General features: G+C 32.5%; 1 protein-coding gene across 1 annotated transcript; it reads left to right on the plus strand.

Annotated features, from left to right (window-relative positions):
• The first annotated feature begins 3246 nt into the window (after positions 1-3246).
• LOC126717843 (plant UBX domain-containing protein 7-like) lies at positions 3247-11942 on the plus strand. Its single transcript, XM_050419770.1, has 9 exons — positions 3247-3534; positions 3928-4055; positions 4699-4879; positions 7403-7480; positions 7579-7647; positions 9427-9570; positions 9735-9798; positions 10811-11079; positions 11437-11942. The coding sequence occupies exons 1-9, from the start codon at positions 3430-3432 to the stop codon at positions 11626-11628; spliced, it is 1230 nt and encodes a 409-aa protein (XP_050275727.1). The 5' UTR covers positions 3247-3429; the 3' UTR covers positions 11629-11942.
• Positions 11943-19428: the final 7486 nt, after the last annotated feature.

Here is a 19428-nt window from a genome sequence, read left to right on the forward strand (position 1 = left end):
TCTCCTAAATTGCTGTTTGTAGAACTCAATAGTTGGTTGTATTTTGTGGATAAATTTGTAGTAGCCCTTTAATCACTCTTGTGTGGGGGCAAATATTGTCTAAGGAAAGCATTTCCATTATACCTAAGTCATCAAATTTGCATTTGTTCTTTAAATCACTTTGTTTTTTCATTGTTTACCCCTTTATTCCCCAACATCCCTCTCACTCATCTGGCACTAATCCATAGAGATTAGAACAATAAAACCAATATCAAATGGCATTTAAATGGTTAGCAAAGAAATTTTAATTAAATCTGCCCATCACTCTCTTTCCACTGTTATCGACACTAATTCCCAGCATTTCCAAGTAGTAAAAGATGTTGATGTTATAATCCTAGTGTTCCACGTGGATTAAGTGTAATCTTAACCATGTATTTATAAGTTCTTAGGCACCCTCCCCTTGCAAGCCGATTTTCAAGAGTGAGTTCTACCCATCAATTTGTAATATTAGGTATTAGAGCTAGCCACCACATCGAGTAATCGAACATAGCTCATTGAGTATGGGATCAAATGCGTTGCAACTTTGTGGTCGGATCCTGGAGGGGGCGACCCTAGAGGTTAGATTAAAATAACTAATAGGTGAGTGAAGCTATCAAAAAAGAGAAATGGCTACTTTCGAGTTAGTGTCAATAGAGTGGGCTGTCGTGGATATTGGCTATGAAGCATCGTGGTATGTTATAATCCTAGTGTCCCAAATGGATCAAGTGTAAGCTTAACCATATGCTTATAAGCTTTTGAGCACCCTCCTCTTGCAAGCTGGTTTTCAAGGATGAGTTTTACCCATGAATTTGTAATAGTCAACAGCGAAGATGGAGGACGGTGACTAGGTATGGGTCTTTGATGGTGGCCAATGATGCTCTCTCTCTCTCTCTCATGCATCTCATTGATTGTATTTCATGTTTGATCTAGGCCTTTGGTGTTTGATTTAGGTCTTCGATGTAGTTGGTCTAAGTTGATAAATGGTCATTTAAAAAATTACTTGATTACATTATGGCCCATGATTTTATTATTTTATGTACTTGCAAACTTCCCTAGGACAGAGCTAGTAAAAGCCTTTCCCTTTACCTCTCGCTCAAAACTTTATAAAAAGCTTATTAGTAAATAATGGAGAATCACATTTAATATGGTTCATATGCTATATTTAAAGTCTAGATTACAATATATATATATATATACAGCTACCTTCTAACAATAGAAGAGTTGTTAGTAATATTGAAATTTGTGATTACTTTTGGTAGTTGTGGGAAGTCATAATACATCTCAAAGGCACACATATTGAAATTGATCAAAGCTAACAAAAACAGCAAACCCCTTCCATTAGATAAGGCAACCCACAAAGATCGTCACATTGGTCTCACTTTCACATTTATTGTACCCAATTATTCCCCACGGCATCATAGAAACCCTTGTCTAAAATGTAGAGTATGTTGTGTCACTTTCACATTTATCGCACCCTAACAACCTCTTATTGCATTCAATGCCATGTGATATGCTCCCTCCTCTTTCTAAAGTAGGTCAAAATATTGAGTCGCCCAATTATTCCCCAGAAAGTCAAGTGATGCCAAAATTGTCAAACTTTTTCACCGAAATGGGATATCTTTTGGGGTGTGGCGGGTCCCAATAAGGTGAGTTTGTGAGAAAGTATGTGAAAAATTCGGTGGTTGTAGTAGAGCACTTGTTTCCTATGTGCGCACCTTTTTCCAAAGATTTCATGACTTACATTTTTATTTTTTTTATTCTAATGCACTGAATTTTATTTAAGTACTATAATAAGTGGTTTGAAATGTGTGAAAGGGGGAAAACAAACTCAAAAGTGGAAAAAAAAGAAAGAAGGAAAAGCAAATATAAATTACAAAAGAAAAGAACTCTAAAAGGAAAGTATATATATTGTAATAGAGATGTTACCTCTTCACAGCATAGATGATCCTTTGTAGTTCTTTTAACTAGTCTCTTAATTATTCACCATCATGGATTAACCTTCTTGGATTAAAAAAGAAATTAGGCTTCAAGGGCTATGAAAACAAAATGAGGATACTAAAAATGGATTAGTAATTTGGAGAAATTGATTTGAAATCATAAAAATGAAATACTTTTCTAGATCTTTTTTTTTTTTTTTTTTTGGGGGAAAAACTCTTTAAATATATAACTTTCTTTGGAAAATGTGAAAGAATGCTTCTCTTTATCTCTCCTCTACTTATGGTTTAAAAAAAAATCACAAAACAAAAGGGTCTAGGGCTCTTGTTATAGAGTCAAAGGGCCCTTCAATTGGTAGAATAATGTCCCGGGCAAATAGAAATGGTAAAAATCCTCACAATAAATGAGAAAATATATTTGAATAATTAGAGTTTTTTTTTTTTTTTTTTTTTTTTTTTTGAGAAAGAATTAGAGTTTTTTTGTTCGTGACGTGTGTCGTCACTCATTCTAATGATAGCGTACAACACTCCAAATACAAAATTATTGAATGTGGACAACAACCCAAAAAAAAAATATATATATATATATATATATCTATATTTTTTTTTTTGATCAAGTTACCGAGCCTTCTTATTGATGGATGTTTGGATTATTCCTCGTTAAGATTGACGACTTAAGTTTATTAACTAGTATAAAATAAGGTGTCCATAATATTGTATTTTTTTATTAAAAAGAAAAAAAAAATCAATTTGGGATTTTGGATTTTGGTCACCTATAACAGATTTTTTTTAATAGTTAATTTTTAAAATGATCATCTATGATCTAGATGGCAAAATTGGAATTTCAATATTTATGAAGGGTTTAGAGATCGTTTGGGATGGGTTGAAATTTTTAGCTTATTTGCAATTTTAGCTTATTTTTGTTACTATTCATGAATCTTATTATACTTTTTGATACTATTCATGGGTCCTATTACACTTTTTGATACTCTTCATGGGTCTCATTGTACTATTCAACTTATTTTTCAACTTTTTTTCTAAACCTTCAATAAAAAATTTTCAATTTTACCCAAATAAGTTATTCCCGAACAAAACCTTAATCTTTCTCTAGCTCACTCAGCAACCCAGTCCAATTGAAATTGGGACATTCTAAAATTCGGCTGGAAAGCCAACCCAGGCCCAACCCATCTAACTAAGCCCAATCCGCTTTGCCACCGGCGGTTTCGACTTCCTATTGAAATTTCTAAATTTGTCTTAAACTCAAAACTTGCGTCTCAAGCAAGCACAACAAATCTCTTGACAAATTTCAAATTTGAATTTCAGAGCCAAGAATTCAAATATGTGATTCGCAAAGAATGAACCAAAGGGCATTCAATTCTTTCCTTGCTATTCCTAACCCATTTCCGAGTTTGCTCTAAACCCTTGAGAGAAAAGCTGAGTGTTTATGTGAAGAGAAAAAAAAAACAAAAGAGAAGCTATGGAAGAAGGTGTGCTCTCTGCGACTGAGAAGCAGAGCATGGTCTCTTCTTTTCTAGAGATCGCCTTTGGCCAGTCCGCTGACACTGCCAAACAGTACTTGCAGGTCATGATTTTTGTTTTTCTTTTTATATCTGACCATTTTCTCTTGGAACTCTTTTTGGTGGATAGAAATTATTTTAAATTTTGTAAAATTTTATTATACGCTTGCTATTGCACACTTGTACCCACTTTTTTTATGAAATCATGTTTGAATGATTTTACAATTTTAACTGAAATCGCATTTCAGTCTATGTGGGAGTATGATTATGGTGAGATTGTAATAAGGAGTATATGACTATCATTATTCTTTAAATTTTACCATGTGTTGGGTATCTAGTTTCTTGAACTATATGAATAGTTTTGTTTGTTTGCTATCAATGTCTTTGAATTTAAGAAGCATTTGGGTTTGGCATGTCATTGTATGAAACTAAATGGTGGAGCCTTGTTGTGGGAACAGGCCACGAGTTGGAAGCTTGAGGAAGCTATTCAGTTGTTCTTCGTGGTTGATGAAGGTGGGCCAATAGTAGCTTCATCACAATCTCCAGCATCAGAAAATGTGAACTATTTGGCTGATCAGAATACAGGGTAACTTAAGAAATTTATTTAATTCTTTTTAATAGTTTGATTTTTAGTTTATTAAATTTTACATGATTACTTTAGATTATAACTTATGAACTGAAATATTGTATGGGTATATTTTCTTTCTCTAGTCTTCCTTGATCATTCAAATTTGTGTCATGTGTGGTTACCTTGTCATGTTATTATTAGGGCTTGCCTTGGCCAAGGCCCTTATAGCTCAAACAAAAATAATCAAGGTTCAAATCCCCCCATCTATTGAATAATAAAATAAAAATAATCAAGGCTTGCCTTGGTTAAATTTCGTGTGTACCTCAGTTGCGAATCAAATTTATTCTTTAATGATACTGCAAAACGGTTTCCATTTGTGCCATGATTTGCAAAATCTCCTGACATTTATATTGAGTGTATTGAATGTAGAAGATACTGGACTTGCATATAATACAACAACAACAACAAAAAAGCCTTAGTCCCAAATAGTTGGAGCGCCCTTAATAGATTACTTTTGTGTGTTTTTTGGCTTCTATACTAATTGTAACTTGACATGCAGAGTTAGAGTCGTCTTCCTCTTTTCTTTTCTTTTTTTAGCTTGAACTGGTATGTTCATTATTCATTCATTAAGTGCAATTCTTTGTAATTTTCATGCATTAAGGATGGGATATCTGTCACGTGAAGCAAGATCAAGTTCATCAATTGCATGCCGTAATTTTGATGAGGAAATGAAACGCCCTGGGGTCTGGGAATCAGACCAAGGCTCATCGTACCACCAAGATAACCTTGCTTCTTTATATCGTCCTCCCTATCATCTGATGTTGCATGGGTCCTTTGAAAAGGTACATGTGCATGACTGATTGTATGGCCCTCGAGTTTTTTCATGCCTTTGTATTGCAATTTATGTTCAGGATTTGTACACTGAGGTAGTTGACATTATGGATTTTGTGCCTTTTCTTCTCCCATATTCACTGCAAGTAATTTCTAACGTAGGGTTAAAGATGATTATATATTTGATTTTTTTTTTTTAATTTTTTTTAGTTATACTAAGTTGGATGCTATGTTTTACTTTATTCCTCAAGTATATTACATGGCTGGCCTTCTGATATCAAAGAAGAAAAAAAGGAAAGTAGTGAAAGGTTATTTAGATTTTGAATCATTTTTAGCACATTTTGTTAGAATTAGCGGAATGGATTTGTTTTCCGTGTAATAAGCCTTTTTGCATCAGTGACAAAACATGTTAATTTCTTCTTTATCATTCTCTGTTTACCCCCTGTATCTCGTTAGTGGCTTTTTGTGTTAGTGCATCACTGAAACCTTATTATTTAGTTTGATGTGAGCCATAAGCTTTTTTGTTTTTGTCATTTATGCAATCAAATATCATTTAGCTGTTATGTAGGGCATGTGCTTGCCTACATTATTTGCTGACTCGTACAGCAGTAGTTCCAAAAGATATGGAAAAAAAAAAAGGTGGCTGGAAAGTCTCATGGAGTAATTGTTGCTTCTAGCATAGCATTCAAATTATCAATTCATGCTTTTTTTAAATCCCTCAGATTTTTTGGTTTGACATACAAACTGCAACTTGAGAAGATTCTGTTTTCTTGTGAATTGTATATTTGTATTGTTATGTTTCTCTTTCTTCTATGGACTACATTCAGTGAGGTCAATCAATCAACAGTTGCAATTATATATTTTAATCCTATATAATTTTTTTAGGGGGGAAGATGCCATTTGAGATAGAGCTCATTGGGTTTTTAACCTCTATTAGTACAAGTGTCTAATTCTTCATCCCTAAGCTAAACCATAATCCACCTTTCCTTTTGAGATGTCCTCAAATTGTATTTTTAAAAATACTGTCCATTGTTAAAAAGTCATGGAGTAATATTTGTACTTTCCATTAATAGCCTTATCATCACATTTATTAGACAAAAATATGAGGCATATTTTCACTTATTAGTTGTTACTTATAAATTACTAATGTTAAGTATGGATAAAATTGGAATTCAGGTAGCAACCTAGTGGTTGGAGGCTTGGGATGAACTGTAGACCTAGACATCTTAGGTTCAATCCACACTAGGAGTTCTCCTAAATCACCTGATACGTGATTCTGAGGTTGTGTATCTATGGTTTACTCTCCAGGAGTGGGTTCAAAGGACCTTGCCTCGGTGGGGAAGCTTTTAATATTAGTTACATGAAATTGTGCCTTGTCAAGTTAGAAAATTATTTAGCAGCATAGGGACTTCTTTTGTGTGTGTATGTGCACATTGTCTTTAGGTGCAGGCTTAATTATGGAAATGAAAAGCAAAGTATGTTAATCATTGATGATGATGATGATCAAATAAAAATAATGGGGGTGGAGGCTCTTTTTGGGGAAAAAAAAGGGTTTGAGTAAAATCTTTAAATGAAAAAAGAATACTATGAGGAGAACTTAGGTCTAGTTTAGAAGAATGGTTAAAGAAGTTATAGGAAAAAAAATATTAAAACAAAGAATAAGATACAAAATTGGATTGTTTGGAGTTTTCTATTATTTGACTTCTTGTTCTTCTTCCTCTTCCTCAATTCTATTTGAAACTATAGTAATCTATTGCGTCTTCTATGGCTGCTTGTAATTTGATTAGTTGCAAAATGCTGTTATTCGTTCACTCAATTAAAGAGATGCCTTTAATTTTTTTGGTTTTGCTTTATATGCTTATGCTTCTTGTAATTTGATTATTTGCAAACTACTCTGTTATTCATTCACTCCATTAAAAAGGATTCCTTTTATTGTTTTGGTTTTGTTTTATATGCTTATTATGAGCTTATCTTATTATATGATTAAAAAGGCCATGCTCTTGGGCATGAGCATAAACTGCTTAGCCCATTAGGGGTGAATGCCCTTGGATTACTTGACAATTGGTTCTAGTGGGTTGGGTTAGTTGCTTTTAGGTTTTATTGGATAGAGGTGAGTTCAAAGAGCTCTTCTTTAAAAAGGTTCCCTCTTTTATCGATATATTTATACATATATGATTAAAAAGGTCAGTGAAAAGTTGTCTCTTTTTGCCTTTTGGACATCCATGGATGATCCATTATGCCATGCTTTCCCTAAACAATGTTTTTTACTTATGGTATCTAGATCCAATTTTGCCTAATTTCCAGGCCTTTTATTTCTTTTGATTTTGAAGCAAATTGCTTTCAATCTTTATCATCTTATCCATGGTTTTTTTTTTCTTTAGTGTTCAGGACATGAAATAGTACATTTTTATTTTTTGAGCTTGATTTTTAAATTCATAGTATTCTAGTTAATTGAGATACGAATTAATTTTTGGTTATAGAGACCTTGATCTTTGACTAGATTTTTAAAAAATAGTACTTATCTGCAAATGCAGGCAAAAGATACTGCTTCTTTGCATAACAAATGGCTCCTAGTGAACTTGCAATCAACCAAGGAGTTCACCTCTCATATGGTAGTTTCTAAATAGTCATTTTCTCTGTTTATCTCTATTATTGTTGTTCTTATTTGTCAACGCATACTTACTTGGTATTATTATATTTCTTTGTGAAGCTTAATCGGGATACATGGTCAAATCAAGTTGTTTCTCTAATTATTAAGGCCAATTTTTTCTTCTGGCAGGTCAGTGTGACTTCTTGATAGACCTCAGTGTTTGTATACATGATTCTCTTCTTATTTTTGATAAATTGTTGCAGGATGTTCTATTTGACATGGTTTCTAATCTGATATTGTTTGGGTACCTTTTTCCAAGAAGCCCTGTAACTTCCTGTAACTTGCCAATTAAGAAAAAAAATTACAAAACCTTGTTTCCAAGAAGCCCTAGTCAGGATACCGTCTAATTAATTTGATGGTATTTTGTCTTATGTACGGGACATGATTCTCCAGATGTTTGTGCTATTTTAATGCTCTCTCTGCTCTGTATATGCATATTACTCTGTTTCTGTTGCTTGGTTTAAGCTGGTACTCTTGCCATTTCTGTTAGCTGGTTTAATTTTTTTTTTAATTATTTCATCATGTGGATGAAATAATTGGTTACTGTTTCTATGAGCTGCAACGTCATTAAAACACTTCAAATGTTAAGCAAAAGGTACTCCTTACGTCCAAATCTTTCCAATTAAAAAGAAAAGATAAAAACCGTTTTGGAACTTCGAGAGTTTTAAGTGAAATCCTTCTTGCCATTTGGAGATTAGATTATTGCGAGTGTGATGATGGGGAGTTGAGGGGGGGGGGGGGGGGGGGGGGGGTGGGGGGAGGGGGGGTGTGGTGGGGAGAGTTAGAGCTGAAGGGCAATTTTGGGAAGGTGTCATTAGACTATGAGGGGTGAATATCAAACAGTTCATTTGTAGGAGAAATAAAAATCTTCAACCAGCTAACAATGTATTATTGGTCTAACTTTTAGTTTATTCACACCTTTATAAATTACTTCGCTAATTGAACATTTAGGTTAGAGATCTTGTTAGTTGCTCTTCAAACTAAATGCCTTGAGATATCTTTTAGGAAGATGAATTCAATGCCTGTAATTTAAAGAAAAAAAAAAAGGAATGGTGGTTTGGGTGGGATGCTTAACTTTGCCCTATTTCAGGCTATTCCAAGGGTGTGCGGTGGTGCATCTACTATTTGTTAAAATTACAAGAGGGCAAAGTTTTTTTTATTATTATTTATTTATTTATTTATTTTTTTTGTGACAAGAGATGGTGAAGTCAAATTGTATAGAAACCAAAGAAATTGAACTATTTAATGATAATTAACTCCACTTTAATACTAATCAAGTCTCCAAAAGGGAGTTTTGCACACATTTACACTTAGATTAGGCTAGTAGAATTTCTATCTTGTAAAAAAAATAATAAAAAATAGTAGATGCTTCCGTCCCACGCCATTAATTGTCCTATTTGTATAATAGGTTTCCAATTTATGATCATGGCGAACTCTTTTCTTTGTATGTATAAACAATTGATGTTCTCCTATGGGCAATTTATGTATGACTCTAGAGTAGCAATTAAGAGGGTGGTCAGTAATCAGCATCTTTTATGTTAATGATATCTTCTAATGTCTTGGAAGTTTGGGTGGTTGAAAGTTCTATAAACATTTTTTCCCCTCTAGAAACAGACAATATGAGATTTGTTTTAGATAATATTAATTGACAAATAAAATTGTAACAATATATTTGGTTGTCAATTGCCTTTGCTATTGGAGCCACATCTAGTTGATTGTAGAATACTTTATGGCTTAAAATTGATGACCTCTATGATAAGTTCTAGACTGATTTGACGGTTTTGGAATCTTTGCTGCTGATTTGGATGCTGTCTATTATAGAATTTGAATTTTTGGATATATATCTTCTTCTTTCTAGTAAAATACATTGTCTGTACTTAATCACTCAGATCTTGTTTGTGAATATAGGAGTATGATGATACAACTGAAGGCAGAAAGGTTTGCACATATTACGAGTTGGATTCTATGCCTGTAGTGCTTCTCATTGACCCCATAACTGGTCAGAAAATGTGTTCCTGGTATGGAATGGTTCATCCTGAGCAATTGCTGGAGGTATGCGTCATGGGGATGAACTTTTGGATTTATATTTGAGTGGCATGGCTTGATAAAAAAGTCACATTTGGAAAAGAGGCTAAGGATTGTTGTATAGCAAAACTTGCACCCAAATTTGAGTTGTATTGCATTGTTAATCATAGAAAGTTTCATGTCAATTGTAGGATTTGTTACCATTCATGGATGGTAAACGTCCAAGAGAAAGTTATTTGACTCCTCGAAGTAAAGGTATGTAAGCTTTTCAATGCTCTGACCTCACAAAATGAGTAATGATGAAATAGAGCTTCTAGCTATTTTCTAATGCATTAAATGATACACAAGATCATAATGGACAATTTGTAAGGTAACTTTTAAATTTTTAATTGCTAGATCTGTTAGAGAGGGTAAAAAAATGGGAGAAGAGAAAATATAAGATGGTTAGAAAAGAAATCAATTTTTTGAGAGGATAGAAAATAGTTATAGGTTTCTTTTGTTTGGTTGGAAAAAAAAAAAATGAGAGGAAAGAAAATCTAACTTGTACTAATTCTCTATTATGTCCTTTTTTTTCTTTAATTTATCTTTATATTTGAAAATATAACAAAATTATTATGAAAATAATGTATTACATGATTACATCAACAAATGAATTAATATGCATATTTTAAATAATTATGGCTTGTTTTAATTATAATTTAAATTGATACCCTTTAAAAAATAATAATAATGATAATAATATGTTCCCTCACAAAATTTAAATAGTAGAGAGAGAGAGATTGCAATTAAAAGGGGAAAAAAAATAAATTTCATGGAAGAATGTCTTTTCTCTCCAAGTTTTCCTCCCAATCTAGGAAAATGGTTTTTGGTGGGACTGGGTGAAAGATTGTCACCCACCCCTGTTACCATCCTCCCTCATTTCCACCACATCAAACAAGGGAAAACTTCCCTTTTCCATCCTTCAAGTTTTCCCCTCAATCAAACATACCATAGACTTCACACATCCAACTTGTCTGAGTTTCACCTGGTGCGAAGCATGCTATGTGGTCATTGATTACTAATTTGCAAAATGGAGAGTTTCAAGACTAACGTTTTATTTATTGATGACACATTCTCAGGCACATCAAATAGTGTATGTTATTAGTTTTGGCTTTAATTTTGCTTATGAGTTTTGTCTTGTTGTAAAGAGAGATTCATTTGAGACATGTCTTGTTGTCAAAATGCATTACTGGTCAAATCTATAATGCGCTTGTGGTTGCATATGAAGCAAACAAAGAGGATGAGGAAATGATACTTGCATTGGGAGCTTCTGTGGAAGGCATGAAACTGACAATGACAAAAGACTCAAGTGGGATGATTGCTAAAGACAAAGATATAACTGTTACTGAAGAGGAAAAGGCATGCTCTAAGAAGCTGGCATATCCACCTCTGCCTGAAGAACCTAAGGGTGATAGGAACCTCCTTTGCAGGGTTGGATTCCATCTTCCAGATGGACGCTTACTCCAGAGAAATTTCTTCCGGACTGATTCAATACAGGTGAGATCTTTTTGAAGCTCATGTTATCTTGCATTATTTATTCTTTACCCATTTCTACCAATCAATTGGTCCACATGATCAGCTTTCAATCTCCTGGAAGGCCCACTTCTAAATAATAAGATTGTGGCAATTTTTATTTAATAACATATGGCATTGGATATGATTCTTGGAGGTGTTTTTGGTACTCAAAAGTCCCAGTATAATGGATGTTGAGTCGTGTTGTCCTTGTCAGGGGAACTTCCTATCATTAACTTCGGATTCTTAAAAAGTATTGTTTTTCTATCCCAAATCATAATGTTCAATTTACTTCTCATATTTGTTTGTTTTTTTTTCCTTTTTTTTGTTTGTGTTCTTCAGCTGCTCTGGTCGTTCTGCTATTCTCTACTAGAACAAGCTGAGACAAGGCCATTTCGTTTGACACATGAATCCCCAGGACCATCAAGGTCTCTGGATTATGATAGCCAATCAACTTTTGAGGAGTCGGGGCTGGCCAACTCAATGATCTCCATTACATGGGATGAAGAAGATTTTGTATGGGAGTGGGACTGAAGAACATTATGATGGGGACTGTTTTTTGAGTTTCTTCAACTGGTATAGTTGTGCATTGAAGAATTTTGATTTGTCCTAATTTGGTTGCTGCTTGCTTTCTTCCCTTTTTGTTACTCCCTAGTCAGGATACCATTTAATTTGATGGTATTTAGTCTTATGTACAGGACATGAATCTCTAGATGCTTATGTTGTTCTAATGCTCGCTTTGCTCTGTATGTGCATGTCTGTTTCTGCTGCTTGGTTTAAGCTGGTACTCTTGCCATCGTGCTTAGTAATTGAACCCTAATGGTTTCTTCCGAATTTCAGACTGCTAACATGCTAGGCCTACTTGTTCTCTTTTTTAATTTTATTTTCCACTATATGCTTCCAGTAATTCTGTCAAATTGGCCTGTTTAGGAATATTCTGGGCCTTTTTGGTACATGTGTTTAAATACATGTTTTCAATTTTTAAACAATATTGCACGTATTTTCACGTATTTTTTCATTCACACGTATTTCTAAAAAATACAAACAACGTTACTAGAACAACGTTACCAAATGGCCTCAGTTCTTTTATCATGGATCTGTTTATGTTTATTGGATAGAGATAAATGTGCAAATGGAATACCAAGCAACAGAAACACCATATCCTCATAAACATCTTATCTCGAAAGGAACTGGCTTAGGTCTAGTGTTCCTGTGCATGAGACCTGTTGGAAAGTTTACTTCATTTGGGGTGCCATATTCTTGTCGAACACGCACCGAACACTTGACATTCCTCACATACTTCTATATAGGTGTCCCAATTGTGTCTTTTTTAAAATTTAAAAAAAAAAAAAATGCAAGACACAATCAGGGAGACGAGAACAAGAGAACTTGAATATCATTTCACAAAACAAAGAGAACATTTATACTCTAAATAATAATATTGCATTTTAAAATTAATAAATATCTTTATCCTTGATTTGTATTCTCATTTATGAATATCCTTTAATAGTAATGAATTTACTTTATTATCCATTATTACTCCTAATTTGATATAATAATAAATATATATATGATTAATAATATATAGAAATAAAATATTCATTATTTCTCTTAAATTGATATATGTTTAATATTATATAAAAAATAAATGCTTAACCATATATAAAAATATATTTAATAATTAATTAATATATGTATTCCTGTTGTACCTGTATCTTACTTTTTCAAAAATTGCTATGTCGTCGTATCATATCCATACTCGTACTCATATCCATGCAGGTGCTTCCTAGAGTTTTAACAAACACCCCAACCCACACTCTTAAACCCATATAACTTTTTTTAAAGGATAAAAATGCAAATACATTCCTATAATATTACAAACACTCCAGCCCAAATGCCCATTTGTCACACTTGGATATGTTTGGTATGCTGTAATAGCTTCTATAATGGAATAGTTGTTTACATGTAATAGCAATTCAGTCATTTAGTTATATCTTTATTATATGGACTAGTTATTACATAAGAATTTTTCTCAAAAAAAAAAAAAAAAAGTTATTACATAGGAATAGCTATTTGTTAAATTAAAGAATAGTTATTCCTCTTTAAAGGGTTTAGATTACCTCCTGTACTTTTTTAATTGAATATATCCTTTTGTTTTAAATATATAATGGCAAGTAGTAGTGAGTTTTAATTTTCACATTTTATATAGTTAGTAGGTGATATGACAGTCTCTCATTAAAATAAAAGGAGATTCATTTTTAAAAAATACTGGAGGTAAGTTAAACCCCTCTTTAAAATTGATGTAATAGTTATTCCTTAGTGCATATAATAGGTTTTAAAATTTATATATTTCCATAAATATAAATTTTCGTTAGACATCATCTTTTACTAGCTTTTCATATGTAATAACCAAATTTATGAATAGTAATAGTTATTCCATTACAATGTCTTCTATTCCAAGTAATAAAGATTACTATTCCTAATGTAATAGATATATATATATATATATATATATAGTGCTATAGTCACAACATTTTTATTTGAACTAAGCTACAACCTACAATTTCCAACCTACAAGCCCAAAGTGTTAATGAATTTGTAGAGAGTGGGTTGGAAAACTAAGTTCTAATGAGTTGGGTAACCGTTAGGATGGAATTAGGAGACAATTAAGTAATGGTAGATTGGATTTGTCTAAGGAAATTCGTCCTCAGCACAATCCGAGGAGATCAGTTCTTATATATATATATATATATATATATATATATATATCACTTGAAATTGTTTACATATACAGTTTTGATTGCTACAGTGCTTTCTCTCTCAATTCTCCGATCCCCTTCACTTAGGATATCTCTTATATTTTATACTATTTTCCTCATTCATCCCTACCCTCCACGTGTAGATCAGATTGTTGGTGTTGGTTCCTGTCCCATCAGCACCTTCCTGAAGTCCTTGGGTAGCAGCTGGAAGGCTGAAAATTACTGTTCAGGTATCACTTCCTCATTAATGCAGCCAGAGAGTTAGCTGTAGAGCATTCAATGCAATGGTAGTAGCTTTTCCTTAGATATTTGTACATTTTCTCTGTCCTATTCCTTCTTGATTCTTATACTTATCCATGGAATGATCCAGAATGTTGGCTTTGATGGCAGACTACATCTTCCGACCTCAGCTGTGCTCAGCTGAGGTGACTTTCCTCCTCGGACCCCTTCCTGGGCAATCAAGACCAAATCTTAGCTTTTACCTACTAACACAGATTCTTATGATAGTGCTTGCTCGTTCTTGGACTACTTAATGTCTTCGGATTGGGCCCCTGGCCCAATACATATGTAGATATGTACTCTTGGGCCTTTCACCCCCACAAATTTCATCTTATATAAATTTGGACAAAATTTGGCTACAAACTTGATCATAACCTAAAACTAAAACTTCCTTTAAAAAAATTAACATGATTGTATACTTTTTAAATTTAACCATTGGATTAAAAATTCTTTATATTCTTAACATACATGTCAAGTTTCATGTCAATCGGATGTAATTTACTATTCAATCTATAAACTTATTTTTTAAGCATAATTTTAAACTACAAAAACTTGAAAATTAAATATTTGATTGATGACATAGCTATTGATCTTTAATTTTCTTGAATATCTGTAAGCATGAAAGATATAAGAAGAAAATGTAATCTAATGGTGAATTTGTCAAAATTTACATCTAATAAAAAGATATTAAGTGTAGTTGTAACCTTAGGCTACACCCAAGTTTGTAACCAAACTTTATCCTATAACTTTTACGGTAAAATACTATTTTGGTTTTTAAACTTCACAAAAAAGTTTGTTTTTTATCCCTAAATTTTTTTTTTTAAAAATTGTTTTTCATCCGTAAACTATTGAAATGTTCTTTTATATATATATCCTTAAACTATTGAAAATGTTTTACTTTTTGTCCTTAAACTTTACCAAACGTCTTTTTTTTGTCCTTAGACTATTGAAAAAAAGTTTTTTTTTTTTCATCCATATTTTTGTCTCTAAACTATTAAAAAAAAATCTTTATCAAATTAAAGGATGAAAAAAGAACTTTTTAAAATTTAAAGATGAAAAACAAAATTTTAGTAAAATTTAGGGACCAAAATAGTATTTTGCCCTAAATTTTACTATGTTTTTTTACTTATATATAAGCTTGATCTAACTAGTCGGGATTTGATTATGTCTTGGGAACACTACATCTAGTTGACTAGACTCACTATGATAATGAAATGTGGCTAGAAGTGAACACATGTTACTATCTTTGCTGGTCCAACGTAATTGGACATTGGACCCAAACTTTGCTCGACTTGAAGAATGTCTCTCATTTCTCTTTCTCACTAATAAATTGGATATTGAATGAATAAATAAATAATTTATCTTATTTTATCAAAAAAATAAAATTTGCTAAAAAAAATTGCTAGAAGTGAGATTTTAAAGTGTTTCTATCCTTTATTAATTTAAAAAATGGTATTTCAAAATTCAAAGTAAAAAAAAAAAAAAAAAAAAAGATGTGAAGTGGCTGTGGCTGTGGCTGTGGCTGTGGCTCTTACAAATAAAATGCACAAAGTTTTATTAAAAGCAAAAAACAAAAAACAAGGTTACATTGCCATAAAGTAGGGGTGTCAATTCGGGTTAGCGTGTCGGGTTCGTGTCGTGTCGAGGTAGGGGTATTCGACTAAATGGCTCAATCCTAACCCGACCCATTTAATAATCGTGTCATGATCCTTCAACCCTAACCCGACCTGTTAATAAGGTGGGTTGACCTGACCCAACCCATTTGATACGCGTAATAAACGAGTCGTGTTGGGTTAACACGAATGTAACACAACCCATTTCAACTTACATAATATTAAATATAACATCCATCTAGAAATAATTTTTTTTACATCCCAAAAAGCAGTGCATACACTTCAAGTTTTCAATCCATATTCAAAATAATATAGTTCAACAAAAATATAACATTCATCTAGAATATAAGTTCTTTACACTCCAAAAGAAGTGCATACACTTCAACCCAAATTCAAAATAACAAAGCTTAACAAAAATAAAATAACATAGTTCAACAAAAATATAATATCCTTGAAACTCGCCAAATGCTAAGAATCAATATTGAAAGAATTTGAGCAAACAGTAGACTAATCCTGACTATGATCATGATTATCATCCATAGATTCTTTGTTGATGTCCAAATTCATAACATCTTCCACAAGCTCATCCATTTTCATTTGTGCAAGTTTTATGCCAAAAAAAAAAAGAAAAAAAAAGAAGAAAGTATTAGTAGCTCTAAGGTCTATAAAGTTTCAATTTCAAATTATATCCCTTGTAAATTTTTGTAATTACTAACTTTTTTTTTAAATTTAAAATAAAATAAATATTTATTTGTTATACGAGTTAAACAGGTTGTGTTATGTGGGTCATTTCGGGTTGACACAAATAAATTGACGTGTCAAACGTGTCTATTGTGGGTTACGCGGGTTGACCTGCTTATGACACGTTTCTTATCGTGTCGCTTTCGGGTCGACCCGTTTATGACCCAAACCCATTAAGGTCCAACCCTAACCCGAAAAAACCCGTGTTGGGTTCGTGTCGTGTTCGCGGGTTGAGTCGAACATTGACACCCCTACCATAAAGTAAAACAAACCCACCCCACTTTATCTCTTTTTTTTTTTTTTTTTTTAATATTTATTTTTTTTACCCCACAATATTATTTTTAACTTAAAAAAAAAAAAAATCCAGCTTCCTCTGGACTCTCTCTCTCTCTCTCTCTCTCTCTCTCTCTCTCTCTCTCTCTCTCTCTCTCTCTCTCTCTCTCTCTCTCTCTCTCTCGCACACACTAAAAAAAAACACTATATTTCACTATAAAAATTAAAAATTAAAAAAACACCAAACCCTATAATCCACATTTTTTCAATCCCCATTCATCTTTCTCTTTCTTTTTTGTTCCATGACAGGACCTCCTTTCATCCAACCTCTTTGGCCAAGGTGGTTCTTTGCCATTTCATCCATAGTTGAAGCCACCTCAATCCATGGTTCTAGAAAATATTTTTTAATCATTAATTGAATTTTTTAATTAAAAAACTTTGAAGAAAGAAATTAAAAAAAAATTAAACAATGAACTGTAATATTTAACAAAAGTTTATGGAAAGGGTTTAATTGAATAAACTGGAAATTTAAATCATTGAAATGAACTAAAGCAAAATTAGATGATTAAAATAAATTAAGATAAAATATAGAGGTTAAATTTTACATGTTAGCCTATATATTTTTATAAATAATTCTTCACTTTCCGATGTTCTTCAATTTTGTTTCATCTTCACTTCTTTTCTTTCCTTCTCTACTAAGAGCACTAGCATCCGGGAATGTAAAAAAGTGTTTATTGTATATCCTCAAAACCTACTTTATCTATTTTACCATCCCATTTTACAATTCACCTAACATCCGAGTTTCTATTTTTACACACAACTCATCTATATATATATATAAAACCGAAGCTTTTGAAGCTTCCACAATTTTCCACATCAGCACAATATTAAAAAAATAATAATAATAATAATAAAACCAATTTTCCACGTCAGCACAATATTAAAAAAATAATAATAATAATAATAAAACCTTTTTAAAACCGAAACCAATTCTACCACTATTTTTTTTTCCTTTTTTATTTTAGGTTTTATAAACCGGAACCCAATTCTACCACTATTTTATTTTAGGTTTTATACGGCTTTCTCTCTTTTGCTGTTCTCTCTAGCCTGCCTCTCTCAATTCTCAAAACCCCTAAACCATGAAGAAATCAGGTAATAAAAACTGAATTTGGGTTAGATTTTGTTTGAACTGAGGTCTTTGGGTTAGAATTGATTTTGTTTTTGCTATTTGCGTTAGATTTGATTTTGTTTAGGATTTTTTTTGGGTAGAAGAGATTGAAACGGCGGTGTGGCCTCTCTGCAAACTGTTCTTCTTCCCTTACGGATAAATCTCTCTCGGTAAGGAATCGGTAGCAGTCTTAAGATCATGCGTATCCAATTTATTCCTCCCTCTTTATCTTTCTAAATATTTGTTTTATTAATTTTCGTTGGCTTTGCTTCTTTTTGTTGATTCCTATATTGAACTACTGTTGTTGTGTTAGTAATATTTTCTATTCAGTTTCTTTTGCTGATACTGTCGTTGGGTATTGTTAGTGCTGCTTTTGTTAGGTTTTTGCTAATATTGTTCTTGGGTATTGTTAATGCTACTTCTGTTAGGTTTTTTTTTTCTTGGATTTAATTTTGTGAATTCTTATCTGGGTTCATGTGGCTACCACTTAGAAACTTGGTTTTAGGGTATAGTTTCTCTTCTAGATATAAATTCGAAATTCACAAGGAATTTTAAATTTTAATTTGAACCAAGATGGAACCACAACAGACTTTGAGATTGTGTATTTGAACTTTTAGGGAAATCTGATCTTTGGGTTTGAATTTTTTATGATTCATTTTGTGGTGGGTTTGTGCTTTGAGATTAGAGTTTGGTATTGGTTTCTTTTGAATTGTGGGTTTGGGTTTGATTTAGAGGTGGATCTGTGAATATGAGGTCATATGTTAAATATTTTTACTGATTTGGTAGACTATTGGTGGTGGGATTGATATTGAACTTGGACTTGGTCTTAACGTTTTGGTATTTAACTTTTGAAGACAATTTCAGGTTTTGCAAATGGGATAGGTTTATGTAGTAGAAAGGAGATGAATTGAATCACAATGGTCTTTATTTGAACGTTTAAGGGATATTGGGAAGAAGGTTTGATTTTTTATTGATTTAGCTCATGGTGGGTTTGTGCATTGAGATTAGAGTTTGGGATATTCTCTGCAAATTTGAAATTTATCATTGAGAATGAATTGTGCATTCATGTTGCTAAACTCATCTGAATAGAGATTGTAGTAATGCATGTCAATGACTACATGGTTGAAGTCTTTAGCAAATGAGAGTTGCTCCTTTGGATCAGCATTCCCCAACTGGTTTGAGAGGATCACATAAGCACTTGGTGTGTACTTTCTCACGGCATCATACCTGGATTTATAATAGTTTTTAAGGTTGTCTAGAGTGACTCCTGGTGCATGAGGTTCGTTCATTAACTCAATTGCTGCAAGACTTGGATTGTTGGCATAACTGCACAAAAAAAAAAAAGGTCTAATTTAGGATTTAGGGAACATTCAAAATTTATCAGTTTTTTTTTTTTTTTTTTTTTTTTTTGAGAAGCAAAATTCATCAGTTGCTCTAATTACATTTGGGTCTTAAATTTTTTTTTTTTAAGTCTTGGTATTAAATTTAGGTTGTGAGTTTT

The sequence above is a fragment of the Quercus robur genome, chromosome 3 (assembly GCF_932294415.1).
Source record: "Quercus robur chromosome 3, dhQueRobu3.1, whole genome shotgun sequence".
Taxonomy (NCBI): Eukaryota; Viridiplantae; Streptophyta; class Magnoliopsida; order Fagales; family Fagaceae; genus Quercus; species Quercus robur.

Coding starts and splice junctions, on each gene's coding strand:
- LOC126717843 (XM_050419770.1), top strand. CDS start 3,430: ATGGAAGAAGGTGTGCTCTCTGCGACTGAGAAGCAGAGCATGGTCTCT. Junction 9,571..9,734: donor ATCCTGAGCAATTGCTGGAG/GTATGCGTCATG, acceptor TGTCAATTGTAG/GATTTGTTACCATTCATGGA. Junction 11,080..11,436: donor TCCGGACTGATTCAATACAG/GTGAGATCTTTT, acceptor TGTGTTCTTCAG/CTGCTCTGGTCGTTCTGCTA.